The 12,171-nt window shown below is 50.8% G+C and overlaps 1 protein-coding gene across 6 annotated transcripts in view; it reads left to right on the forward strand.

The window, feature by feature from the left end:
• The window catches only part of ODF2 (outer dense fiber of sperm tails 2), a 43,780-nt gene extending 31,620 nt beyond the window's left edge, over window positions 1-12,160 (forward strand). For 5 of the 6 annotated variants that reach the window (XM_049774008.1, XM_049774009.1, XM_049774006.1 and 2 more), the window contains 8 exons: window positions 1,688-1,823; window positions 4,213-4,323; window positions 4,440-4,544; window positions 5,131-5,289; window positions 6,519-6,619; window positions 7,996-8,158; window positions 8,840-8,965; window positions 10,674-12,160. In XM_049774008.1, the coding sequence (XP_049629965.1) occupies window positions 1,688-1,823; window positions 4,213-4,323; window positions 4,440-4,544; window positions 5,131-5,289; window positions 6,519-6,619; window positions 7,996-8,158; window positions 8,840-8,965; window positions 10,674-10,862 (1,090 nt within the window). In that variant the 3' untranslated portion in view covers window positions 10,863-12,160. Of the gene's footprint in view, window positions 1-1,687; window positions 1,824-4,212; window positions 4,324-4,439; window positions 4,545-5,130; window positions 5,463-6,518; window positions 6,620-7,995; window positions 8,159-8,839; window positions 8,966-10,673 lie in introns of those variants that run through there. The other variant, XM_049774010.1, reaches the window with a different exon arrangement.
• The last annotated feature ends 11 nt before the right edge of the window (window positions 12,161-12,171 follow it).

Consider the following 12,171-nt stretch of genomic DNA (forward strand, 5'->3'; position numbering starts at 1 on the left):
AAAAAAAAAAGTAAATTTGTCTTGCCGGGCGGTGGCGCTGGAGGTAAGGTGCCTGCCTTACCTGCGCTAGCCTAGGAGACGGACCGCGGTTCGATCCCCCGGCGTCCCATATGGTCCCCCAAGCCAGGAGCGACTTCTGAGCGCATAGCCAGGAGTAACCCCTGAGCGTTACCGGGTGTGGCCCAAAAACCAAAAAAAAAAAAAAAAAAAAAGAAAATGAGGTTGGGCCGGAGAGATAGCATGGAGGTAAGGCGTTTGCCTTTCATGCAGAAGGTTATCGGTTCGAATTCCGGTGTCCCATATGGTCCCCCGTGCCTGCTAGGAGCAATTTCTGAGCATGGAGCCAGGAGTAACCCCTGAGCACTGCCGGGTGTGACCCAAAAACCACCAAAAAAAAAAAATCCTGGTTCTATATTCAGAAATCTGGCAGGCTTGGGGACCATATGGGATGCCTCTGATCGAACCTGGGTTGGCCATGTGCAAGGCAAATGCCCTGCCTACTGTGCTATCGCTCTGGCCCCCTCTTGGACTTTTATGGAGCCTTCATTCACTGTTAGCTTTTGAGCCATTCACACCACTTACTGATGGAGCTGAGCCCTATCTGTCCCCTATACCCTGCAGACTTGAGTCCCTCCTTCTATTATTAGTTTCCCTGGCAACCAACAGCCAGTCTGTGGGTCTCACCTGGTTGCCATCACAGATGTAAGAGCTGTCTGTCCCTGGCACTCAGGGCTTCACATTTAAAGGCTGGGGATGGGCAGGAGTCAGACTCACTGATAAAACAAATATGTGTGGGGAATGTTTTGTGAAGTCAATTGAATGAACAATTTGGTAGACTATTGGATCACATCCAGCTGTGCTCAGGAATCACTCCTGGCTCTGAGCTCAGGGATTACTATTAGATGCAGACCTTATGGGATGCTGGGGATGGAACCAGATTGGCTGCATAGCAGCAATCACCCTAGCTATTATACTGCCACTTTGGCCCCTGCTAGGTTATGTTTTGGATTAGAGTCTCTGTTACCATGAATTTATATTAAAATGTTCTTATGCTGGGCTGGAGTGATAATACAGCAAGGAGAGTCTTACTATATACACAACTGATCTATGTTTAATCCCCAGTACCCCATATGGTCCCAAGCTATCAGGAGTAAGCCCTGAACAATACTCAGTGACCCAACTCCCTACTTCCCTCCCCCAAAATAAGAGAAACTATTCTTGAGCATTCCCAGATCACCACATTGCCCAGTGGGAATGAATGATTAGGATGGGGGAAGTTGGTGCTTATACATGAGAACTGCAGTGGATGGGCCATTTCTTCTTGAGGTGGAGATTTGGTGAAGATCAGAGAGTGTGATGGGGCCAGAGATAGCACAGTGGTAGGGCATTTGTCTTGCACGTGGCTGACCCAGGACTGATGGTGGTTCGATTCATGGCATCCCATGTGGTCCCCCAAAGCCTGCCAGGGTCGATTTCTGAGCACAGAGCCAGGAGTAACCCCTTTGCGTCGCTGGGTGTGACCCAAAAACAAAGCAAAACCAGAAAAAAAAAAACCCAGTGGGGGACAGGGTTTTACAGGGTTTACTCCGCATTATGCAGGAGTAACTTTCCTTGTGCTGCACTAGAAGACGCCTGTGGCAACCTCAGAGCCTGTGTAGCTGATTCTGTTTCCTTCCACTTCTCCCAGCCGGGTGACAGACCTCGTTAACCAGCAACAGTCCTTAGAGGAGAAGATGCGAGAAGACCGAGACAGTCTGGTGGAGAGACTACATCGCCAGACTGCCGAGTATTCTGCGTTCAAGCTAGAGAACGAGAGGCTGAAGGTCTGGGGCCTGAGTTGGGGCAGTCGTGTGGGGATGGGGGCTGAAGGTGGCACACGGATTGCCCCATGCCAGGCCCTTCAGTGGACTCTGGCAGTGATCCCCAATGCCATTTAGAAGACCTGGAGGTGGCACTCTGCGTTTAAAACCCCAATTTGGATGGGGCACTTGGGAGTGGGTGATGTGATCGTCCGGAAATGCTTCTGAGCCTCTCCATAGCGCAGGAATAGAATTGGTACTGAGATCTTGAACTCAAGCCAGGCTCTGGCGCTCTCCTCATTTTACCTCATTCACTGTGTGACGCCTCCTCCCCTAAGACATTCTAAATAGTGGACAGTGGGGCCATCTCAGACACCTGGGTGGTCAGCGAGTCTCCTTTTCTTCCTGATTTTCTTAAAACTGATTAGGAGCAGGATGGCACACAGCCAGTACATTCGATAGAAGCTTTGGGACTTGGTGCCCGGACTCTGCACAATGTTTGGAAGTTTTTCCATGTTGGTAGAGCCCCTTCCTCCTCCTCAGGAATTAGCCTCTTGAGCTGTCTTCGCTCAATGGTTGTTCTGGGTGTGCTCAATGGTTGTTCTGGGTGTAGATCATCGGTCACACTGCCCAGTGCCATCAGAAATCTGGGAGTGAAATCGCCAAGTCACTGATGGACCAATGGTCAATGTTGCTGAAACAGTAAAGTTCTTGAAGCAACTTCCAACATTCCCCATAGTACTGCAAACACCAACACTTGCACTGCTGTTGACTTGACAAGGTCACCAGGGACGTCTCCTTCAGTCCAGTCGCTTCAGTGGGAGAGTTAACGTGCATATCACTTGGCACAATTGTTGGATAAAGTAAACAGACTCCAAGTCTAAAGTTCATTTAGGAGATGGGCCCGAAAGATAGGTAAGACCCTGGCCTTGCATGCCATTGACCTAGGTTTGACCCCAACAGGATCCCTGAGTGCAGAGCCAGGACTTCGTGGTAGAAGAGGGGACTGTTCAAAAAGGAGAAATAGGGGCCAGAGAAAGAGTTCAGTGGACCAAGCGCTTGCTTTGCATGCAGGAAGCCTGAGTTCAATTTTTGGCCCATCAGAAGTGACCCCAGGTGTGGCATGGAAACCAAACTAAGCTCTCTTAAGTGCAGAGGTGTTTTCTTATTGTACAAGTGCTCAAAGTGAAAGTGTAAAAGGGGAAGCAGAGCCATAGCACAGTGGTGTAGGGCATTTGTCTTGCACGTGACTGACCTGGGATGGACCCGAGTTAGATTCCCGGTATCCTATATGATCCCCTGAGCCTACCAGGAGTAGTATCTGAGTGAAGAGCCAGGAGTAACTCCTGAGCGTCACTGGATGTGGCCCAAAACCGAAACAATAAAAGAAAGTGTAAAAGGGTCCCAAAAGTGGACCTCAAAAGATGAATCCCTGGTAATATTTCCAGGCCCTCTTCTAAGGCCTGCAATACACATGCCCTTGCCACCTCTCGGAAAGTGTCTGCTATTCAGTATCTTCTGAGGATTTGTTTTCTATGTCTCTCTCTTAATCGCTGTTTAATCAGCTCATTGGACTACTGTGCTGGTCTTGTCTCACTGCTGAGACGAGCATATGGCTTGTTAGGGGAAAAGTCATTGCTTTGCAAAGTGAGTTGAGAATGTAAGTTGTGGGGTCCAGGGTGATCCCCAGCATCCCAGAGGGTCTATCAAACCCCACCAGGATTGATCTCTGAGTGTAGAGCACAAAGCAAAACAAAACAAAAAGATAGCTAAGGGCCCGGAGAGATAGCACAGCGGCATTTGCCTTGCAAGCAGCCGATCCAGGACCAAAGGTGGTTGGTTCGAATACCGGTGTACCATATGGTCCCCTGTGCCTGCCAGGAGCTATTTCTGAGCAGACAGCCAGGAGTAACCCCTGAGCACTGCTGGGTGTGGCCCAAAAAACAAAACAAAAAAAAGATAACTAAGAAAAAGTAAGAGCAGAGCAGGGACCATGGCACCACTTTCCAGAATTGTAACTAGGCAGTTGTCAGATGATGGCAAGATGGTGGGGGGCATGGTTAGTTTTGTGGGTTTGTTGGTGTGTTTCGGTTTTCTTTTTCATTTTGACGTTTTTTTGGGGTTCTTTGGGGGGTTTGCACATTTGGCATTGCTCAGGGGATCAAACCTGACTGACCACATGCAAGGCGAATGCCCTCTCCATTGTATTATATTCTCCAGCCCTGGACTTACTTTTCTTGAATGATGGAGGCTTGGGCAGTAAGGTAAAGAAAGCACAGAGTCACCAGAATTATCTCTAATTGAGTCTTGCTCTGATGTGAGAAAGAAGTGGGGGTGTAGGCCTGAGATGGTGGCACTCCCTGGGAGTCAGAGCTGACCGGTGACCTCCTGCCACCCTTTCCCTTACTTACAGGCTAGCTTTGCCCCAATGGAGGACAAGCTTAACCAGGCGCACATGGAGGTGCAGCAGCTGAAAGCATCCGTCAAGAACTATGAGGGCATGATTGACAACTATAAGAGCCAGGTAAGCCCCCACCCCACCCTGTCACAGCCCTGCCCAGGTCAGTGGGAGGCACCCCAGGTCTGTCCCAGAGCAAGCACTACCCAGACCCAAGACTGTACAGAGACTCTTACCCCCAGGTAATGAAGACCAGATTGGAGGCTGACGAAGTGGCAGCCCAACTGGAACGTTGTGACAAAGAGAACAAGATCCTTAAAGATGAGATGAACAAAGAAATCGAAGCGGTACTTGCCCCTCAGTAGCTCCTCCTCACCCTGTGCCCCCCTGGGGTCCACCCCTCTTCCTCTTTGCCATTTGGAGAGCTGGGCTCCTTCTTGGCCTTTGCTGTGGCTAGGCAGTTCATGCCCACGCATTTTCTTCTTTCCCTGTTAGCTTTAAAATGGCCCCTCAAAGTGGTAGAGCACTTGCCTCTTCACATGCAGCTGAGATCTGTTTGATTCCCAGCACCACGTCTGGTTCCCTAACTGAGTTTCACCAGCCCCCAAATAAAACAGTCCTCTTCCCCTCCTGCTTGGAGTAGTAAAGTGGATTTGGATCCCCAGTCTACTGGCAGGCTGGACCTGGGCCATCCTGGGTGCTGGCTGTAATTGGGGACCGGACCCAGAACTGCTTTTCCCCTCCTTTCTTCCAAGCCCACTGACTTAAAGCCAAAATTCTCAATTCTCAGGGACCTGCCAGGGGTAGGGGGAGTTTAAGTCTGGCCAGGACCCTCTATGCCTCAGAAAGTCATCACAGTCTGCCGCCTTCCCTCACCCCACCCCGAGGCACTGTGAGGCCCTGTCTCAACTGTGGCTGTCTCTGGCCCCACAGGCTCGTAGGCAGTTCCAGTCCCAGCTGGCTGACCTGCAGCAGCTCCCTGACATCCTGAAGATCACTGAGGCAAAGCTTGCAGAATGCCAGGACCAGCTGCAGGGCTACGAGAAGAAGAACATCGACCTCACGGCTATTATCTCCGACCTGCGCAGCCGGGTAAGGGACTGGCAGAAGGGCTCACACGATCTGGCCCGAGCAGGGTCCCGCTTACCAAGATGAGCTGCGCCTCCCGAGGGAGGACCACTTCCTTTTTCTGGCTGCCGCGTTCTGAAAGGAATGAGCTATCATCAATCAATCAGTGCTGTGAAATAAAAGTCTGGTGTGCCAAATGCCTGTGTTTGCACCAAGTGATTATAGTCATAGGAGCCGCCTCTCAGCACTCTGCGCTTGCCTCGCCTTTGCGTGCCGCCCCCACCCCATCTCCTGCTTCTGCGCTCAGATTCACACCCCCAATTGGATGTAGACAGAGCCATCAGCAGACCCCAAGCCTCTGCTGCTGCCTGCCCATTCCTTCTCTTGCTTTAGTTGCCCTCTCTTCGCTTAGTAGAACCATTGCCTGGAGGTTCCCTCTGGAGAAAAGAGGAGCCAGCCCCTTGGCTGAGAATTGCTCAGCCTCTTGCTCACAGTGTGACCTTGAGAAAGGCTTGACCGCTCTACCTGCTTTCTTGTATTAATAAAAGCCATGTTTGGGGTAAGTGGGATGGAGGTGGGGGGACAGATGGATCGGTAGTTAGAATGCATCATTAGTGTGCCACAATTTTCTTTCATTTGCCCAGGAACACAAGGTAGTGGAGTTTACCCCATTTTCTGGGAAGTGGCCCAGGGCACAGATGAGAAAGGTCATTAAGGTCACCAGGCTGGTGCTTAGAAGAGTTGCATGGCCACTGCTCTGTTTTCTCACCTGGTTGCCGGTATTTGCTTTCTCTTGAATTGGAGCCTGCTGGAAGGTTCTGCATCCCAGGAGCTGCTCTAAATATCTGAAAGACCAGATAGCTTCCCTGTTGTTGCCTGCTCCTGCACTTCTGAGAAGGAAGTCAGTATTCTCAACAGTCACAAAGGCTCCGGGCTGGGATGTGCAGGCTCCAACCAGCTGCCCATCTGCTTTGCAATGTCTCCAAGGTGCAGATCTGCTCAGCCACTGTGGCTTTCCTGATTGAGAAAGTGGTGCTCTGGGTCTGCAGGTCTGACCAGCTGCTTAGCCTCGCATGTCTTTCAGAATTAGGAACTGGGCTTAAACCCCTCCTTTCTCAAGGGCACGAGTGAAGATTTGAAGCCTGTGATCAGCAGCTGCCTCTTGCCTGGGTGTCGGAACCCAGGAGGTCCTGGGAGCCGGGAGGGTTGTCCTGGGAAGTCACATAAACCAGTCTGTGTTCCTGTCATTTTAGATCGAACACCAGGGGGACAAGCTGGAGATGGCGCGAGAGAAACATCAGGCCTCCCAGAAGGAAAATAAACAACTGAGTCTGAAGGTGGATGAACTGGAGAGGTTAGAGGCACTTGGCTCCATCTCTGTCCTCTTCCTAGGACCTGAAGCTTCCACCACTGAGCTACTTTGGCTTAGTGTGTGCAAGTGTTTGAGGGACTTGAGAGGCCCTGGAAGGTACTAGGCAGACCTCAGAGGAAAAGCTGCTTCCGGGGCCATTGTCAGCATTGAGGATGAGAGGAAGTTGTTCTCTCATTCAGGGGCTGCTACGTAAATGCGATCTAAATACCCAGAGACGTGCATCAGAAAGGTGCTTGGGGGGCTGAAGTTAATGACCAAGCTAGGTTTGATCCCCGGCATTCAAGTGAGTAAATCTAGGAGTGAATCCTGAGCAACACGGTGTGGCTCCAAAATAAATAAAAATACAAACAAAAAGTGCCAACCCACTAGGCCAAACTAGAATGGCAGGGGGCACTGCCACCCTGAGTTTTCTTTTTGCTCCCCAATCATCCTTCCCGAGGCCTTTCCCAACTGCCCCTGCTGGCACTACTGGTCCCTTAGCTGGCACACAAGGAGGGGATAAGCTCACTTTTGGGAGCTGAAGCCTTGGCCTCAGTTCCTAACCTGACGATTGATCTCCCACTCTGATCTTAAACAAATCATTGAGTACTTAGAACCTCACTAAGTTCTCTGCACTTGAGAAAGGGGTCCAGGAGGGAACTTTCCAAGACCTTAAAAGGTTGGACTGTGCTCCACACATTAAGTGATTTGCTTGTGGCTATTTAAGCTGGCCCCACTGCAGCCTGGACTGTGGATAGATCAGCTACCGGGAACTTCAGAGTACCTGCAAAGCAAGGGCTAGAGCCTGGAGTGCATAGCATTAGAACCGGTGGCATTGCCCGGTATGACCCAAAAAAAACAAAAAAAGAACCCGGTGGCCTGCAGGGCTTAGCTTTCTGCTATGGCCTCCAAGACTTAGTAGTTTTTCTTAACCAGAAGGTATGCTAGAAGGACAGCGGGGTGCATGGCAGTGGGTACTGCTGTCCTATAGCTGTGTGGGGTCAGTCAAGGCCCCTGTTAAGACAGACAGCAGTTGAAGGCAGGGCTTGGGGTAGTGACACATTGGTCAGTGATTTGACCAGCAGTGCATCCACCTCCCTGGGTTTCCGGGAGCCAGCCTGTCTTCTAAATGCAGCTGTGGACGAACACACGGCCCTTCCTTGCTTCTCATCGTCTGTAGCACCACTCCCATCGCACTCCTCCTGCACACTTTTGTCACCTGAAGCGCCCACCACTTGATTTTAGTCCTTTGGCTTCTGGAGCTTCTAGGTGTGAAGAACTCCTTGGCCTCGGGGCTGGCCAGCTGATTGACCCCCCTGGCGGGGCAGAACAGAATAGATGGGGGTCCCCTCAGCCCTGACTTTAGTGCTCTCACCTAGGAAACTGGAGGCCACCAGCGCCCAGAATCTCGAGTTCCTCCAGGTGATTGCTAAGAGAGAGGAGGCAATCCACCAATCCCAGCTGCGACTGGAGGAGAAGACGCGAGAGTGCGGGTCGCTGGTGAGGCAGCTGGAAAATGCCATTGAGGATGCCCGCAGGCAGGTCTGTTGGGAGACACTTCCCCTCACCCCTGGGAAATGGGCATGTGGACATGAGGCCCCTCCAAACAGGTGGGAAAGATCCAATGAGCCTCTGGGATGAAGGGACCAGCCCTCTTATTGGGTTGGGTTTCACATGTTGTGGGCCACACCTATGGTGTTCAGGGACAGGATTAGAGTCAGGCTGTCTACATGCAAAGCCAGTGTGCTCTGGCCCAAAAACCTCTGGATGCCTCTTTATCGCTTCACGACACCTGGTGTCCTTAGTCTTATTTTATTTTGGGGGGGCTTGAGCCACACCCAGCAGCACTTGGGTTACTCCTGGCTCTACACTCAGAAATTACTCTGACACCTGGTTCGGGACTTTATGGGTTGTTGGAGATCAAATCTGGGTCGGCCTCGTGCAAACCAAACACCATCCCATTCTGCTATCGCTCCCACTCCAGATGTCCTTAGTCTTACACTGGGTCTTAAACTTAGTCTCACACTTCTCATGGGGTAGCAAGCTCAGTGGGAGAGGGCAGGGATAACTGGGTAGAGTCACGCATGCCCTAACAGTGAGCTTCTGCCAGAGGTTTCCCCTAAAACCCTCTGCGGGCCCAAACTGTGGAGGCCACTGGGTCTCCTTGGCTGTGTGTTCGCAGAACAGGTGAACGAGCCCCCTTGGTGCGTGTGTTTGGTGCAGGTGGAGCAAACCAAGGAGCATGCGTTGTCCAAGGAGCGATCAGCCCAGAACAAGATCCTAGACCTTGAGACCCAGCTGAGCAGGACCAAAACGGAAGTGAACCAGCTGCGGCGGAGTTGGGATAATGTAAGTGCAGCAGCAGGATGCAATGGGGTGGGAAGGGGTCTGTGGGGTAAGGTCCTCGCTGTTGGTCTTGGTGGTCACCATATGGTGTCCTCCCAACCTTAGGGAATTCACAGGCATACCCTCCCCCACCCCCTTTATTGGCCTTTTTGTTGTTGTTTTTTGACTCAGTTTGGTTTGGTTTTGGGGCCACACCTGGTGTGGGGCTTTATGCTTAGAAATTATTCCTGGGACTGGAGAGATAGCATGAAGGTAAGGCGTTTGCCTTTCATGCAGAAGGTCGGTGGTTCGAATTCTGGCTTCCAATATGGTCCCCCAAGCCTGCCAGGAGCGATTTCTGAGCATAGAGCCAGGAGTAACCCCTGAGCACTGCCGGGTGTGACCCAAAAAAACAAAACAAAAAAAAAAGAAATTATTCCTGGCAGACTTGCGGGGAGGGGTCCTATAGGATGCCATGTGCAAGGCAAATGCCTTATCCACTATGCTATTGCTCCAGGCCCCTGTCCCGTTCATTATTTTGTTTTGTTTTTGGGTCATAACTGGCAGCACTCGGGTTACTACTAGCTATATGCTCAGAAATCGCTCCTGGCAGGCTCAGGGGACCATATGGGATGCCAGGATTCGAACCACTGTCTTTCTGCATGCAGGCAAAAACCCTACCTCCATGCTATCTCTCCGGCCCTGTCCCCCTCACTTTTTTTTTTTTTTGGTTTTTGGGCCACACCCGTTTGACGCTCAGGGGTTACTCCTGGCTAAACGCTCAGAAATCGCCCCTGGCTTGGGGGGACCATATGGGACGCCGGGGGATCGAACCGCGGTCCTTCCTTGGCTAGCGCTTGCAAGGCAGACACCTTACCTCCAGCGCCACCTACCCGGCCCCTCCCCCTCACTTTTAAGGGTTTTGTTATAATGGCTTTTAAGGTTGGGGCAAATACAGGGACTACGGTGTTTGCCTTACATGAACCCAATCCATTTTCAGTCCCTGTAACTATATATGGTCACCTAGCCCTCCAGATTGATCCCTGAGCACAGAGCTAGGAATAAATCCTGAGGACCTCTGCCTTCAACTGCTGTCTGTCTTAACAAAAATGTTTTACATTTACATTTTGTGGGGCCTATCTCCAAAGCTTGGGGACCAAGAGCTACTCCCAATGATACTCAGGTGACCAGGCAGTCAGCTCAGTGCTAGGTCCAAAAGCACACAGTGCTGCTTGGATCTACCAGTGCTGGGGGTTTACCCAAGTTCCCCTTGTTGATGCTCAGGGCCATGTTGGTTAGGTCTCAGAGTTCATATGGTGGCCAGTTCAGAGCCAGGCCACATGTGACACTTGCACTGCAGTCCAGATTTACTTTGTTATTTTTATTTCAATCATTTAAACTAATGAAAATGGTTTTTAGTGTATCCCAGAGCTGCACAGTGATTGATTCTCACCATGTCAGTTGGAGGGAGTTTCGGGGGTTGTTTAGTTTATTTTGTATGGGGTCACACCAGGCCTGAGTTGCTGGGAAGAACCATATGGGGTGCTGGGGATTGAACCCAGGTATGCTGTGTTATCTGCAAGGCAAGCACCTTCTCTGCTGTACTATCATTTCAACCTGCCTCAGTTAAGGGGAATTTCAGGAAGAAACACCCTTTCCCCATTACCACTTTTTTCAGTGTGTGTGTGTGTTCCAGGATGCCCTTCCAAATTGTTCTTTGCTCTCCTCTCAGGTGGACAAGCGCTACCAGAGCCGGCTGCAGGATCTGAAGGACCGCCTGGAGCAGTCAGAGAGCACCAACCGCAGCATGCACAACTACGTGCAGTTCCTCAAGTCCTCCTATGCCAACGTGTTTGGGGATAGTGCCTACACTAGCTTCCTCACCAGCTCTCCCATCCGCTCCCGTTCACCCCCTGTTTAAGGCTGCTTTGCCTGGCCTGGGAGCCTGGGTGGAAGTCATGGGAACTAGGAGCTGCCAAGCTGTCCTGAGGGTCTGCTTGGTTTCCTCTCTTGTCCAACAAGGAAGTGCCATCAGGGTCTTGTCCTTAGCTCAGGGCTCCAAAAAACAAAGTCACTGGGAGGAGGTAGGAAGCAGCAATGTTCTCTCCTCTCAGAAGGACCTCACTGGATGCCAGTTTCCAGTCACTCTGGCTGGCCTCTTTCGGTACCCAGTTCCATGCCCCTTGAGGCTACTGAATGGACCCCAGCACAGGTTAGCATGAGGCTTTTTACTCCTGTGCTCTTACACCCTCTTTTTAGGAACCTTGGGTGCTCTCTCATCCTAGCCCTGAGCCCTTCCTCCACCCCCATGGACCCTGAGGGTGCTCCATTTTTTTCTTGGTCCATGGAGGTTTTGGCTTTCCTTAAAGCCACTCTCAATCACTCAGGTGCAGCCTCTCTGGCTCACATCTCCTTGAGACCCCTTGTCTTGAAGCACTTCAGAGGATGCTGGAGGCCCCTTGTCTAAGTTGACTGTGTTGACTGTGTCAAAGGTGACCCCAGTGTAACCTTTGCTCTTTCAGGTTCATGCCTGTGGAATGCATTTATTCTTGGAATTTTTGGTGTTTTTCAAAAAGCTTTTTGAATCAATATTTAAGCCTTTATTGAATGATTCCTCTTAGCCACATGCCCCACATGCCCCTCTTCTGAAAATAAAAGAATTGGTAGTGGGAGAGCCAATGAATGTGGAAGTACCCGGTGAGGTTAGGTGCTTGGAACATGAGATTTCCTATGGGCTTTGCTACTGCTTTCCCATCTGTGTACATTTGCCTCCCAATCTCTGATTGGATGAGAGGACCCATCCTCACAGGATCTTTTGAGTCTAAGACCCAGTAAGCTCTTAGGGGGAAGATGGATGAGTATATATTACTATTTTATTATTTTCTTAAATCATTCAAAAAGGCCATTATCAACAGTGCTTGGAGGGCCACTTTGGGACATTACATGAAGAACCATACAATGGTGAGAATTGTATACAAAGTTGGAGCACCAGCCCTTGAAGCATCTCCCTGGCCCTTCAGTAGGATTCAGAATACTAGTTTCTGGGGCCAGAGATTGCACATGTCTTGCCTTGCACATGATCAACTCAGGTTTGATTTCTGGCACTTCAGGGTGCCAAGTCCTGCCTGGAGTGATCCCTGAGCACAGAGCCAGGGGTAAGCCTTGAACACTGTTTAGGTGTTGCCTGCAAACAAAAGTATATTCATTTCTAAATGATAAGATGGTGGCTA

The sequence above is a fragment of the Suncus etruscus genome, chromosome 5 (assembly GCF_024139225.1).
Source record: "Suncus etruscus isolate mSunEtr1 chromosome 5, mSunEtr1.pri.cur, whole genome shotgun sequence".
In the NCBI taxonomy this organism is placed as follows: domain Eukaryota; kingdom Metazoa; phylum Chordata; class Mammalia; order Eulipotyphla; family Soricidae; genus Suncus; species Suncus etruscus.